This window comes from Orycteropus afer, unplaced genomic scaffold (genome assembly GCF_000298275.1).
Source record: "Orycteropus afer afer isolate SDZICR_OR568_19922 unplaced genomic scaffold, OryAfe1.0 scaffold00339, whole genome shotgun sequence".
Taxonomy (NCBI): domain Eukaryota; kingdom Metazoa; phylum Chordata; class Mammalia; order Tubulidentata; family Orycteropodidae; genus Orycteropus; species Orycteropus afer.
In genome coordinates this window covers 3,220,450-3,236,628 of record NW_006921926.1, presented here as the reverse complement: position 1 = coordinate 3,236,628, position 16,179 = coordinate 3,220,450, and the positions used below count along the sequence as shown (strand labels likewise).

At 35.2% G+C, this 16,179-nt stretch overlaps 1 protein-coding gene across 1 annotated transcript in view; it reads right to left on the bottom strand.

Moving 5' to 3' along the window:
- TRHDE (thyrotropin releasing hormone degrading enzyme) overlaps positions 1 to 16,179 on the bottom strand; it is a 647,634-nt gene that overhangs the window by 90,098 nt on the left and 541,357 nt on the right. Inside the window, exons 11-12 of the mRNA XM_007952466.2 lie at positions 14,794 to 14,927; positions 14,638 to 14,693 (exon numbers count right to left, since the gene is read on the bottom strand). Of these exons, the coding sequence (XP_007950657.1) occupies positions 14,638 to 14,693; positions 14,794 to 14,927 (190 nt within the window). The remainder of the gene's footprint in view (positions 1 to 14,637; positions 14,694 to 14,793; positions 14,928 to 16,179) is intronic.

Below are 16,179 nucleotides of genomic sequence, written 5' to 3'. Positions count from 1 at the left end.
CACTTGACTGCTAACCAGAAGGCTGGCGGTTCAAACCCACCAGCCACTCCTTGGAAGGAAGATGGGGCAATCTACCTCCGTAGTGATACTGCCTCAGCAACCCAAGGAGGGGTTGCTATGTGTCAGGTCCAACTTGACAGCACATAACAACAACAAACATCAGCTACAGTGCTGTAATTTTAAAATTCTGTATTATTTTTTCTCATAGGAGTTCTGGTGGCATAATGCCTAAAGCATTTGACTGTTAAGTAGAAGGCTGGCAGTTCAAACCCACTTGTGGAGGAAGAAGATTGTGCAATCTACTTCCATAGTGATACTGCCTCAGAAACCCAAGTAGGGGTCGCTATGAGTCAGATTCAACTTGATGGCAATGAGTTTTTTGTTTTGTTTTGTTTTGAACAGTGAGTATTACAAAATAATCTTTCTGAGGCTAACTAATGATATCATCATAACATAAAATAAGCATCATGGTTGTTTGTTATCCATCTACATTTTTATCCATCTATCTAGCAATTCATTAATGTTTGCATTACTTATATAATTTATTGAAAAAGCCTATATAGTGTTTGTGGTCTATTGAAACTCAAATTTTCATATGGATATTTCAATTTGTCATACTTCTAAGAAATAACTGATCAATGTCAAAATTTAACAGAAGGCAATAATATTTTAAAAATGGAAATAGGAATCCAAAGCAGTTCTTTAAAAATGGAAATGAAAAGCATAGGTAGGAAACCAGAGGCCTAATTGCTCTGTACAGTAGCTATATTCCTGTAATAATGTTAGTCTCACTATTGGTAGAAAGAGGCAAAGCAACATTTCCCTCGATATGACATGGATAAAATTCAGGATCTGCCCTCAGCTTACACAATTAACTTCCAATACATTTGTACACTGGGAATGCAAAACCAACTGATTTTCTCCAAGAGTTCTTTCTATTTTGGCATTTCTGACAGCATTCCCAAGAATATTCCACTAATTTAGAATGTGTTTAGGTTAGCATCCACATAAAACCCTCTCAAACTCAATCATTAGTCTCTTCAGAGCCTATTAGCCATACTTGTATTTGTCAAATCTGGACTGCTAGACTAACCGTATTCTCTTTCGTATTACAGCCTCTTTTTCCCCTTTTGCTTAGCACTACCACCTGGTGACTTGGAAATTTGATGTTGAGCTTCTGTTTAATCCTCAACCTAATTAGGTGAAGCAGCTGAGCAACCAAAATCCCCTGTCTACCATCCTTTAGAGGCATGAATCAACTGCACTCCAAGTCATTCTCAGTCTAGGAAGGAAAAACTCAATCTGCAAATCAAATGTGGTCTGATTTCACAGGGCCCAACAATGCTTCTTACCTTCTAAGTTGGCCTGCACTCATACCTTTAACAACTTCAAATAGGCTTTGACACAACTGCAATGGGGCAGGTTTTCCTAATCTGATGTTTTCTTATATTCAACATAGGGAAAGCCTCTTCACTGATACTCCATTCCACATAAGGACATTTCAAGCATTCTACATATAATAGTTTAAATTGCATGCAATTAACAGAGCACATCATGTCTTTCAAATCATGTCCCAAAGCGTGAACATTTGCCACATAAGCAAGAGTGTGTTATTTTGAATCAATCACCCTTGTTGCCAAAAAATATTTGGACTAATTTTCTTTCCGTTTCTCTTTCTCCAAAATATTGCCTTTCCAGACCTAAAAAATGCAATCATCCATATTTTCATTACAAGCAAGGAAATAACATAAAACACTTAGATTTTCCATTTTCTTTCTTTCTTTTTTTTTTTTTTTTTTAATCAAGGTAGTACTACTAACTTAGACAAATAACAGTAGGGGCAAAAATAGATTTCTTGAGTACTGGGAGAAAATTATGAGCAGCTCTTTATTTTGTCATTGGTTTATGAGCATGTTTGTTAAGAAAGATGAATATCATCAGAAGGGTCCTTATGAATCTCTGTTCTGAGGTGGGGAAATATCATTAAAACTCACCTTAAAGCAACAAGTAACTATTTAGCATGTATCCTGCATTAACATTTATGTTCATATGTTCTTCATTTGAACTATTTATTTATAATGTAGTTTGTAATAATATAAATGAAAAGAGGCTTTGTGTGAATCAGAGGATATACAGGTATTTGTGAAAATGAGGCATTTAAAGTGAACAAGTCAAATGGCAGAATGATTCAGTTTAATTTTTCCACAACTGGATCTCATTCAAAATTCTCATTTCCTTCACTGTGAGACTGGAGAGTTCTATTTTAGCTGAGTATACAAGACTTCTTACAGCACTCAAAAGTCAAGTACTTTCCGGTCTCTTTGGCAGAAGCAAGAACCTATGCTTTAGCGATATTTCTCTTTCTCTAAGAGCTGATATTAAGATGTGTGGTTAAGTACAGTTTGGAAGTGGCCAAGAGAGGGGCCCATGTGAAAAGAAACCAATGAATATATATGGGAAACTGCAAGCAGGAAACAATTATGATGTCTAATTATTGTGGAGTGGCTGGAAGTACAGGCTGTGAAGGTAGGAAAGGTAAAAGAAGAAACATTACTGAAGTCTACTAAGAGTGTTTGCTAGGAGCTCTGGTAGTGTAGTGCCTAAGGCACTTGACTGCTAACCAGAAGGCTGGCAGTTCAAACCCACCAGCCACTCCTCAGAAGGAAAGCTGGGCAATCTATTTCCATAGTGATACCGCCTCAGAAACCCAAGGAGGGGTCGTTAAGACTCGATGGCACATACCAACAACAACAAGGGTGTTATGCTAGGGCAATATGTATGTGATCTGTCTTAATTTCTACAAAAAGCCTAAAACAAATTGTTAGTAATTCAAGGCATCAAAATTCCAATTGTTCCTGTCTTTACAGCTAAGGCTTTTGTCAATTAGGAAATTCATTTATATTAAGTAGACTAAGGAAAATGTTCCAAGCATTCCAAGGAGATACAGACAACAACAAATTTCTAGAATATCATAAAAATTGACATACAAAAATTTTAAGAACTAAAAGTAAAATGAAGAAAGGGAAATAGCTTTGAGAATCTAAAGTCACAGACTATACGATTCCAAGAATATTTTACCCAGTCATTATGACCATTATTTTTGAGACAAAGACTGGTCTGACTGTTCAGGTCTGTACAAACAACAGCAGTCAGGTAAATGCCAGGAACCAGACAGGCAGAGGTTTTCCCAGGAGGTTGGGCAATCTACTGCCGTAGTGATACCACCTCAGAAACCGAAAGAAAGGTTGCTATGAGTCAGATCCAACTCAACAGCAGTAAATGTGGTTTGGTTTGGTTTTTGGTTTTTAATGGTGATAGATTTTAGCAAAGAGATCATGTTTTCCCAAAGGTAGGCTCTACTTTGGCTGAATACTTAATAGAGGAGTATAAGGACAATATCGCTTTTCATTGTATAGTACTGGGCTGGCAAAAGCTAGACTTCTTGAATACTCCAGCATAAGTAAATTGCCAATTATGTTTATTTTCTAATCTACCAAATATCCATTGACTATCTAGAGGCTTCAGGCATATCCAAACTAAAGGATAATGACATCTAAAATCTCATAACATTGCTTAAAATAAAGACGCAATAAAATGATACAGAACAAAAGAGCTCAGAGGGACTTGACTTTTCCACAAAGGAGACTCACAGTGTTTAGCATAGATTATGTAGTGGGTTAATTCCTGCTCTGATCAATCTTCTGGAGTTCTCTGGAAGGGGGATTGTTTCATATTCATTTCAAGGAAGTGTTATGAAAATGGTTAATGTAATTTTAAAATACGATGTGAATCCACACTGAAGAAAAGAAGTAAGAAGAAGGTTATGGTATGGGGATTCGATATCACTTAGGATCAAACCCTTAGTCTCCAGGAATTTAAGAAAACAAACACATAGAGTGGCTCTATCTCTGGGTATGCAAAGGCACCATAGTTTGCCATGAGCAAACTGCCATCAGCAAAAAGCTATCAGCAGTTACAGAGTATCGGAAATGAATCCAATCAATTCTTAACAAAGCTTTGACCAGCTCTGGAGAAGACTGACAAATTGTGTGGAAATTGTAGGGTTTAAAATGACCAAAATTAATTCCTCTCAATCTTGTTCATATCAAGTATTTCTTGCTGAAAGGATTTATTTGCTTGTTTTTTCTTCTTTCCTCCATCTTTCAAAGTTTCTGATGCCCTCAAAGTACATCACAGAATAACCAAAAAACCTAAAGATGCCCTCTTCTCTCAATTAACACCCGACGTGGTTTAAATGGCATTGCCTACTTGAATTATGAACAGATTTGTATGTTATTCCAGGCTTAACCAGATTAGTCTTCAAAAAAATGCTGCATATCTTTCAGCAGGGCCACCTAGTAAATGCTTTGTAAATATATTCATGGTAGATATGTGCCATTTAAACAGAAGTGTGTGTCCTAGGTATTTGAGAACTTCCAGTATCTTTTTATGGTAGAGAAATTTCTGAAACGTTCAGGTTATGAGTTTTGTTGATAGCAGGGCTTTGAACCAGTCCATAATGGTTCAGTCATAACCAATGGAAACAAGGGCAATGTATGCATTACAAAGCAACCAAATCTCTTGCCTCTCGATTGTATTTTGACCCAAGCTAGAAAGAGGCAATTGTGCCCTGCTCCAAATTGGTGGCCGATCATGCCACTTTGAATGTGTGCTGTTGTGCAGGTGGCCACCATCTTTGAGTAGGGAACAGCTGTCTTCTTCCTACTTGAGTCAAAATCTGACACTCAAAATCTGACATGTGGAAGAGATTTGGTTGTGATGCAACACATATGCTACCCTTGTTTCTGTCGGCCATGATTGAACAGTTTTGAACCCTCTTGAAGCCCTGTTTTATAGCTATCAAATAAATATCTGAAATGATAATACATTAAATAACAATAATAAAAGTGTTTTCAAATACTTGTACCTGATTTCTGATAGCCTTATTGCTGAATGACCAGCTCAGGACTCTAGAACCAAAGGAGGCCAGGATTATTGCTGTTAAGGATGACTATGTATGGCCTCTTAGCATCAAAGGAGACTGGCCCTACTTCTAACCTGCTGCCATAAATATCATCTGGGCCTCAAAAGCAGTGATTCTTACCCAACAGTAATAAGACTTACATGTAGAACACTCACTCAACCAAGGGCGATGCAACCACCTACTCTACAGAGATACGTCCCTGGGAGCAATCGGCCATGGGGCACCAGAGGGACAACATTCACAAGGAGGAAAAGCTGGACAGACAGGAGTGCATAACTAAGAAGGGCACAGGGATTGGCCGGGGGTGGGGGGGTGTCACTGGAAAGGGAGAGGAGGAGAGTGGGGTAGGGCTGGGGATGGTAACTGGGGAGTGAAACCAAATGTACATGAACTGTTGAATGTAAAACAAATTCTTCTCTGTAAATCTGTACTGAAAGCATCATCATCATCATCATCATAAAAAGCAATGATGCTTACATTGTTCTAAATAATGAGATGTTTACTAAAATGCAGATTCCCAGGTAGTCTCAAGAATATGCATCTTTGAGGAAAACATGCCAGATAACTCTGAGCTAGGTGGTTCTCAGACCATGCAGTAAGGAGTGCTGAACTTGAATATGCAAAAGACTTCTGGGAAGCAGCATGAGAGATAACTAAAGTCAAGAAAAGAGAAACACTGAGATAAAATTATCCCAGTCTAAGGTACAAAGTACATTGTACAAATTTATTGAAGTATAAAGTTTGGGATGTAAATGAACATTTTGAAGGGAGTGCTGTCTGAATATTTTAAAAATTATTTGTAAACAGGTAAGTACTTCAAATTATGCAGAGATAGAAGAGTCTGGAATCTCTGAGTGGTCCAAGCAGTTAACACACTTGGCTGCAAACCAAAAGACTGGTGGTTCAAGTCCACCCAGGGATGCCTCAGAACAAAGCCCTGGGGATCTACTTCTGTGAAATCAGCCATGAAAACCCTATGGAACACAGCTCTACCTTAACACACATGGAGTCAGTTAGGATGGGTTGGAACTACTCGACAGTAACTGGTACTGGTATTGGTAAAGAGAATCTAGAGCAAATTCCTATTAAATCTAAGCTTAGGTATCAAAACAATTACAGAATGAAAAGCATCCCAATTTGTATTTAAAAAAAAAAAAACAGAGTTCTAACTACAACTAGTTGTTATAAAACCAGTTTTAGTGTATAAGATGTTAAAGGAACACAAATACATGTACTTATTAAAATTTATATTTGCATTTGGATATTTAGAATACATATTCTCTAAAATAGAAGAAAAAGGGCTCCTATAATCAAGGAGCTCTGGTGGCGCAGTGGTTAGGGCATTTGGCTACTAAACAAAAGGTCAGTGGTTCAAACCCACTAACTACTCCATGGAAGAAAGACAAGGCAATCTTCTTCTATCAAGATTTACAGCCTTGGACACCAAATGGGGGTTGCTATGAGTTGGAATCCACTCAGTGGCAATGAGTTTGGTTTTTTGAGTAATCAGATGGAATCCACTCTATGGTAATAAGTTTGCTTTTTTGAGTAATCAACATCAGCCACACATTTGTAACTCAAGAGGCCAGGTGGTGTGCAATGAAAGTGGTTCACACCTACAGAATGATGTCAAATGATGCCAGCAGTCTTACACATTAATATTAAAAATTTTTGCCTATAACTGTACCACAAATTTGGCACTGAAAGTTACAAATTTTCTTTTAATTTTATGTAGTACAGTTTAGAAGTCTCCAAGAAAGTTTGCCATCCTCAAGAGCCACAGGTCTGCCATTAATGCCTTGGGAGGTCTGCACTTCTCAGAACTACCCAACAGGTAGCTCCCCCTAAATGCTCATCACAAGGACAACATCTGTGACTGCACACTCTCAGACTTCTAAATATAGCTGAAAGGAACTTGTTAACTCACTCTATCCTTGAGCAAGCCAGTTTATATGTCTGCAGGAACAGTGTAATTTGAAAATCCAAGAATATATTCTAGGCATTTACTGGGTTATAATAGAAAGAAAGCTAAAGACTCCTAGCATTTTACAATAAAATGTCCTGAAAATGCTTATCAGACTATTTTTAACATTTATCTGTGGCAAAGTGTTGCATAAACTAAAACAAATTTAGAGGCCTTTTAGATAGGAATTTTTAAGCGACTGCATGCAAAAAAGGTTTCAAATAAAAGGGCTTCAAGGTGACTCTTTTCTGTATCTGAAGATGAGCATTTACAGTTTATGACAAAAAGATGATTAGAGTCCCCAGCCTCCAAGATGTGAGAAATGTGAGCTTTTGAGGGTGGCCATGAAGTTCCTGCACATGCTCACTATGAATCACTGCCGATGGCATGGAAAAGCCTGCACTGGTTGCAGGGCCGAGAGGACAGCTATGATACGAATTAATTTTAATAGCATTTGGTCAATGGCAAAAGACTGGAAGCATACAGCCTATAAATCTTATTTTGCAATAAACAATTTTATCACTTTCAAGATTTCATAAATATTTAATTTTAATTCTTTTGCCATATATTCTGGCGGCTTAACAGAAGATAACTAAGAGCATAATCATACAGGGATACTTCTCCCAAATAAGTCTAATACAAACAGCTAAAGTATTATCCATTTCTCCCTGCTCAGTTGGTATAAAAAAATAATACATTGCAACCAATGTCCTATTATTATTAATAACACTCATGACTCCAGAAGAAAACACAACTAAGAAAAATGTTTAGGTTGTGATCATATAGTACTTTAAAAAAGAAAAGGTAGGGATTGGAGAAAGAATTCTAGAACTAAATATCCTCCATACAACTGGCATTTGCAAAGCACTGAGCAGAATCAGAGGGATCCAAGGATCCTTAATCAGCTTTTGCATAGCCTTGTTCAGTTGAGACAAAGCAATCCTGTTGTCGTAACCACTAGAGTGGGGAAACCAGGACAGAGTCGCTGCAGCCCAGGTATTTTGTACAAAAGGTTTCCAAGTCATTCCTTCTCAATTGCATTTATCGAAAGGGCAGCATTTTCACATTGAAACAACCAGCTGCTAAACTAGGAGCAGCAGCTGTTCCTCCAGCCCAATTCAGAGTTCAGGTGTTTTCTCAAGCAAACTGTGTTACTATTTTTTGCAATAAGTAAAGAAATGATCAACAAATGTTTTGTAAGACAAACCTTAAACAAGGAACTGAGGAGCCATTCAAAAGATACTGAAGAATTTCTAATAAAAAATCATGTTGAAAGAAGTCCAATAAGAAGTCTTATATATTCAACAAGATTATTACAACTCAGTTTGCAAAAATGTTCAGGTTCTTTTAACAGGGATGTTACCATTCGTGAAACCAGGACATAAAACAAAAAGAATGTGAAAAGCTAGGTTATGGATATTGTCATAATTTGCTTCTTCATGAGCCATTATATTTTCAGGCCCTCAACAAGATGGATTTACACGTTGGTTACAACAACGGGTTCAGGTATAGCAAGGATCGTGGAGCTGGCACAGGACTGGGCAGTGTTTCGTTCTGCTGTACACAGGGTCACTGTATGTTGGAGACGACATGATGGCACCTAACAACAACACCAATGTACTGCAGTTCCAGTTTTCCCAATACATCTCAGATTTATAAAGTGTGCAAAGAGGCAATAAACACACTTAATTTTTAATGTATCCATTCACCAAACATGTAATAAGCACTACTGATGACTGTTTGCTAATACTTACAGCACTTCCAGACACAGGTCCTTATGTTCATTCTTACTAAAACACTACTATTTTAAAAGAAATAACTGTTATCTTAGTCCTTAACCAACTCTGCAAACTGTTAATAATCTGCCTTTGTTAAGGTTTTTCTTAAGTGATTGGATCATTATCAGAATGACCTATAATGAAAATTCAGAGTATGTTATATAAATTAAAAAAATATGTTATAAAATTATCACTGCTATAAATTAGCACAAGTCCTGCACAATGGAAATATGCATGAAAATAGTGACTAAATAAATATAAGCAGTGCCCAGTTACGAACGAGATCCAATCCTAACTGTCTTTTAAGAATTTTAGGTGAGTCGGAATAGGTGCATATGGTTCTTATTTAGCCTTACTTTAGTGCAATTAAAGGCTTGAAGCCTTTTTAATGATTTAAAAGCTGCACAGGCAGCAAGTGAAGATGATTGTGATGAAGAATTTGTTATGAGTAGGGGTTGGTTCAATCCTTTCAAAGTGAGGGCAAATTTATGTAACATTAAAGGGCAAGTAGGTGTTGTCCTAAATTTGACATTCTGAACCCGGGGGCTGCCTGTATAAAGATGAAGAAACTGCTCAGGGCAAGGATGGTGATGATGATGACGGAGATATGTTTTATCTCTGGAGGTCTTTTGGATGTGCACAAATTTTCCAAATATATGAACATTTATATCAAGATGAAGATATGTAAAATCAGTGAATAAAGGAAGTGCTTCTGTGTAGTTTAAATACTTATTAAAGGTATTTGGCTGCTAAGCAGAAGGTCAGTGGCTCAAAAACATGAGCTGCTTCATGGAAGGAAGATGGGTGATCTACTTCCATAAAGATTTACAGTCTTGGAAACCCAGTGGAGGTCGCTATATGTCGGAATCCACTCGATGGCAGTGAGTATGGTGGGTTTTTTTTTTTTTTTGTATTAAATATCATGTAGGTCTCCATGCGAGAGCTCTGTTGGCATAGTGTCTAAGGCATCTCACTGCTAACCAGGAGGCTGGCAGTTCCAACCACCAGCCACTCCTCAGAAGGAAGGTCGGGCAATCTACTTCCCTAGTGATACCACTGCGGAAACCCAAAGAGGGATCGCTATGAGTCGGATCTGACTTGAAGGCAGTGAGTTTGGTGTTTTGGTGAGGTCTACAAGCCAGAGATACATACTTACAGCTTTTTAAAAATTGTGCTCAGAGCATGTTAACAGGTTTAAATATCCAATCCAGTTGTTATTATAGTTCATATTTCTTATCTTCTAAATTTCCAGTTTCTACCAAACACTAAGCTAATAAATAAGTTACTAAGAATTTTAGCTTATCTAGCTGCCAATTCCACTTCCTGAGAAATTTCAGATCTCTGCTTTACCCAAGTGGTAGTCTGAATGGTTCTCCTGCCATATGTCTGTTCTTGTTTATGCTTTTTTCTGCTTTCATTCACAGACTTTAAATCTTTAATGGATTCTCACGGTAAACCTTCATTCTCTTGATCTTATTTCCTATATGATGTCTTCCATAATCTTCCAGGCCAAAAGAATGTTATGCAGATTTTAAAAGTATATTATAACATTAAAGTTCTATAAATTGGCATGTGTTCTTCATAATTGAAATTTATTCCTCAATGCTTCTGTAATATTTTATTCAAAGCATTTATATACTGAATACAGTTAATCATCTACTGTCTATCTTCCCTGGTAGATTGTAAGTTGAGTTCATTAATAATAAGCAACTTGCTTAATTTTCATATTCTGAAATCTAGCAATGCTTTTCAACAAAACAAAACACCAACAAAAATATCTAAGCTGTTTAGTCACTAATTTCAAAGTTCAAGCAGTAACACAATTAAATTTGCAAGGTGGTTGATTCCCCATACACAAGTAAGGAAAATTAGAATATTAGAATGTATAAGTGCAGAAACAGTGTCATTCCTCATACAACTTCTATCACAAAATAATATGGAATTTTTTAAAAAAAGTTAATTCATTAAATTAATTTATAAATTCAATGCATATCCTGTCATAATTAAAACAGAAATTTGTAATAGAATTTGTCAAACTGATTCTCAAAATGGTACTGAAGGGAAAATATGCATTTTTTTTAAGAAGAATTAGAGGAAATGTGAACCAAATGTGAAGCATATTGCATAAAAATTAGAGAAGTACAGTTGAGCAGCTAGATGTAAAAACAAAAGAACAACTAAAGGAAAAAATACATATTTTCTAAATTTTTAGATTAGACTAAAATATAAACTCTGCTACATAAGACACAAGCAGAGTAATATAAAAGGAATGATCTGACTTTTTGATTACATGTCAAATTCACCACAAAGTTTAAAAAAAAAAGTGAATTGACATAGTGACAGAGAAAGATATTGTAAAATAGATGCTACAAAAACAAAACACCCAATATAAGTAAAATATCATAGGAAAAAAGAAAAATCCTTTGCCAATTTTGTATTAGGTACATATGTATATAGATATATTTAATCAGGAGACATTTCACAGAAGAAAAAAAAACGGCAAATACATAAGGAAGTATGCACAAATTCATTTAACCCGTACTGTAACAACTTAAGAAATATATATCTTTTCCTACCAGACTGTCAAAAATTGGAAAGGTTTATACTATTCATTGTATTGGTTTTGAAATTTGAGACAATTTGACTCTCTCATACATGGCTGATGGAGAGTTAAACTGGTAAAATCTTTTGGAATACATTTGGTAACATTTATCAAAATATTTATACTTTTTGTACCAAATATTCCACTTACAATAATAAATCCTATAAAAATATTCACAGCAAAACAAAAGACTGTTCAAGTTTTGATTATAATAGTGAAAAATGAGAAATAGAATAAAGTTCTCCAGACATATTTTTATAAATGAGAGAAAAGAATGCATTTATGTTCATATATAAAAATATTAAAATCCATGGACATACAAAGAAAAATGGTTGGACATATACATACCTAATATTAATGTTTTTATCTCTGAGTAGGATAAAATAATAGCAGGGCATGAGAGTGAAATAATTTCATGTTGTATTTATGTACTGTTTTAATCTTTACAATTAGAATGTATTCATATGTTACTTACATATTTTTAAACAACCATAAAAAAGAATACTTAGGCACCTGGTTGAAGAAATCTGATTTTATATTTTTTACTCACATGCTAATATGAAAATTATTTCATGATCACTAAAAAAAATTATAAGTATAGATTTAATGAGATTTGCATATTTTCTGGTGAATTAGTATAAACAACAATGAAATTGTTTATTTGAAACTTTTAGGCTTCCAAAATTGGAATAGAAAAGTAATGTTCTGCCTTAATCAAAAAGGAACCTAATTTCTGAAAGAAAAAAAAAAGAAAGTGTTATCTATTAAAATTCTACTAGGAAGGCAAAGGTGAGGAATATTTTAAATATTCCTTTTTAAAATAAATTAACATCTTAATGCAGATGAGAAAAAAATCTTTCCCTTTCCATTTTCATCTGTCCTCTGTCTTGAGGACATCCTTACTTCCTTGCTTTCTCATTAGCATTCCAAATCTTTAAAGATTCACATAACTTTCATTTCAAAACTCCTCAGTTTTTCTCCATTGTCTAGCTCTTTTATGAAAATAAATGGCATTACTGTTTAAAAGCGTTGTGGTGTTTTGATGAACAGAATGGGCTTTATGATTCTACAACTTGGATCCAAACCCTGGCCCAGCCATTTACTAGCTGTGAAATGTAGGCAAATTACATGATCTCTCTGACCCTGTTTCCTCATCTTTAAAATAGGAATAATAATGGTATATATCTACATATCTCATGAGGTTGTTTTGAGAATTGAACAAATCACTATACATAAAACAGAATTGTGCCTGCCACCTAGTAAGTGTTCAATAATTATTATCTTGTGATACTGTTTTTCTTCTAGTTCCTGTATCTTTCCTGTGGTACTCTTAATACATCCCTTTCCTTTTCTTGCTTCTTTCTCAGTGTAATATTACATTAAGTAGACTCACTCACTGGTTTTCTGAATTCTGTAAACCTGTATGTCAAAATAATCTTTCCATCATATCCAATACTTTCTTCAAAGTCCTCATATCTTACTGCTGAGCAAAAGCTACCCTTAATCATTATCTCCCACACAGCTCTCTCAGCAGGTCTTCTGCTCCTCTACTATTTCTAAATTTTTGTCCACTAAGATGATGCCATGGTCTGGACAAGTTGTCATTTACCCTTATTGGAAGTAAACTAAGATTTCCATTAAACAACTATACTCAATAACTATTCGTTCATTAGAAATTTTCCTGTTGCTAAATCATCCTTAGTTTTGGCATTCAGTTAGTTAGGAAGCTATTTTTGTGCCTGAAATTCTACCCTTCTGGTGAATGAGTCATTGACAGCATCACTCATCAGGCTACAGAAAATATTAATAATGGTTCTTGGCTTCTTTAATGACAATAAGGAAGCAAAGTCAGAGATAATTTTCTAAAAGAATAAAAAAAAAATCAAATCAAACTCACTGCCATCAAATCGACTCTGACTCAAGTGACCCCTTTTGTGTTTCTGAAGTGGTAAATCTTTATGGAAGTAGATTGGCCAGTCTTCCTTCCATGGAGTGGCTGGGGAGTTTGAACTGCCAACTTTCTGGTTAGCAGTCAGTTGCCAAAGAGCAGGTATAAATTCCTCCTCACCTTTCTTTATGTGTTCCCCCCTTTCTATATGCAGATTTCTGTATAAAAGCCATTCTCCTTCACCTGATCCCCAAATGTGACTTTGATTCTATCAAAGTAATTATCAAACCAAAGCAGGCCCACTGCCATTGAATTGATTTTGACTCATAGCAATCTTATAGGACTGAGTAGAACTACCTTGTAGGGTGTTCAAGGCTGTAAATCTTTATGGAAGCAGACCGCCTCATCTTTCTCTTGCAGAACCACTGGTGGGTTCAAACCACTGACTTTTAAGTTAGCAATTGAATGTCTTAACCACTGTGCCACCGGAGCTCTGTAAGTAATTATCAGGCCTTCAATATTGAAGCTCATTAGTTTTGATGAACTAGAATGCTAAGGGAATGGTATGCTTTTTAACATGTGGAACAGAACTGGAATTTGATTGAATATACAGAAAAGCAGTTTCAGGCCTCTTGTGAAACAATGCCTATTGTATGAAATGCATCTAACTGGTTTACACAATTATCATCTGAGAATTAATGTGGTGAATAATGAAAACCACTTAAGAAAATTATCATGTCCCAATCAGTAGCTTGTAAAAGCACATTATTAAAACTTGTATGTGAAACAGTATAAAATATGAAAAGAATTGATTCATTTTACTATTCTCAAAATTGAGTAAATAACTTGGATTTATGATCAAATTATTTTGTTTAATGACTATTCAAAAGAATAACATATTTTAACAATATAACTCATTATGGAACTAATAAATATCACCAAAAAGTACTGCTATCAGATTGTCTTGTGTTTTGTCCAGAACAGTTTTTTATCTGTAGAATATTTGTTTGTCTTGCAGCATAAGCTTTCCATGATGAATCATATTAAAAAAAGATACACACGCATATGTAAGGAAAAAAATTGATGATGCGTGAAGGTATTTTCTATCAAAAATTAATATGGCACAATGATCATTTTTTAGCATTCATTATTGAAAGTGGGAAGAGGCTATTAATCTCTAGAGTGTTCAATTGAACTTGCAATGGAAATTGATCAAGCTTCTCCTCACTCAGAAATGCCCTATGGCTACTATTGATCAAGAGTTTGGCACACTGATCATAATTCATATCCAAAACACAGAAAACATGAGGCAGAAATCATTTTAAAAGATTTTGTAAATTTAAAATATAAATACTACTTAGCTTAAATAGAGGAATCTTACAGGTAGGAGTTTTTATTGTGGTGATCCACAGAAGAACATACCTGGCGAGGCTGAAGGCATCGTCGATCAAACCTGCTCGGTTACTGACAGAGAGAACCTATGAGCCCAACCAGAAAATTTGTTTTTACTACTTAGAATGAAAATGGCAGGTGATCATGTATCAAAACAGATCTTTGATAAGAAGATGCAGAGTTTACCTTATGGTTCCTTATTAATTGTTCAATCAATAATCTCCAATTTCTTAGGTCATAGTTGACCCTAAAGTAGCCAGTTTGATTGATGTTCCCCAGCAACCATCTTCCTTTGTCCAAAGAAGTTATTCTGTGGTGCTCTAAAAATAGCATTTTTTAAAGGGATAAAATAGATTTAATATTTTAAGGGTTAAAATGGTATTAAGTATATTTTCTTAATACTTGAAGGAACAGTACCAATAATGAAACCATCCTAAACACCTAATTGAAAGCTACTCTTTAAATCAATCATTTGTATCTAGAATTTGCTAGAAAATCTTTAATTGGTTATAATCAGTATTTTTATTCTTGATAAAATCCTATCACCTATACACAGTTCTTCTTCTCAACAATAATGTAACCTAAAAATCTACTGATGTGTTTATGAGGTTTATAATTAGATTGTATATGCATATATGGTTAGATAAAAGAAAATGTTTGAGGCACATATTCAACTTATTTTATTCAATTTGAAAGTCATTAAAACAATAGACCTTATTTATTTGAAAATCACTGTTGTTCCTTGTGCTTTCTTGGAAGTACAATAAATAACCGACCTTCCAGCATCATCAATAATGCTGGGAAAAGGAACCTCATTTATTCAAGACTCTAATACTTCTACATATAATTAGACACAAAGATAATACATTCTGCTTATTGGAATCACTTTGGAAAATAGTAACTTGATTGTCAGTCAGCTAATTCAGTTAAAAAGGCCAGTAAAAACAATCTTATAACTTCTTACATATTGAACTTTGTCAAATATGGTATAGATAGAGAATTCCACTCGCTTTTAAAATTTGCCTTAATTGACTTTACAGACCACAGGTCACAATTACAATGATTTTGTATTTTGTCATTGATGTTTTTAGGACTTGTGACTCCTGGAAGTTGCATACTGTTGTAAGTTGATTCTCTCCCTCTGTGTGTGTGTGTGTGTGTCTGTGCGTGTGCGATATATTTAAAGAACCATACAGGACTCAACATCAGAACCTACACTTGGAAGACTCTGACATTCAGGAGAAAAAAATACACTACTTTATTTAATTCCATTATGACTCAAATGAGAAAATGCATCACATCTGAGTCAGTGACACAACCTCTAGCTCTCACTCCAATATCAAGGTTTTTTTACACATCAGACTCCAAGACAGGTTTTACCTATTTTCCTGAAAGGACTGAATTTACACAGAGTACTCTCTTCCAAATAGTGACCACAAAGGAAAATATTATACTACAAAATTATTGTGTGGAACTTATCAATAATCACCCTGAATGTTAATGGATTAAATGCACCACTCAAGAGACGGAGAGTTGCAGATTGGATAAGAAAACACAACCCATCCATATGCT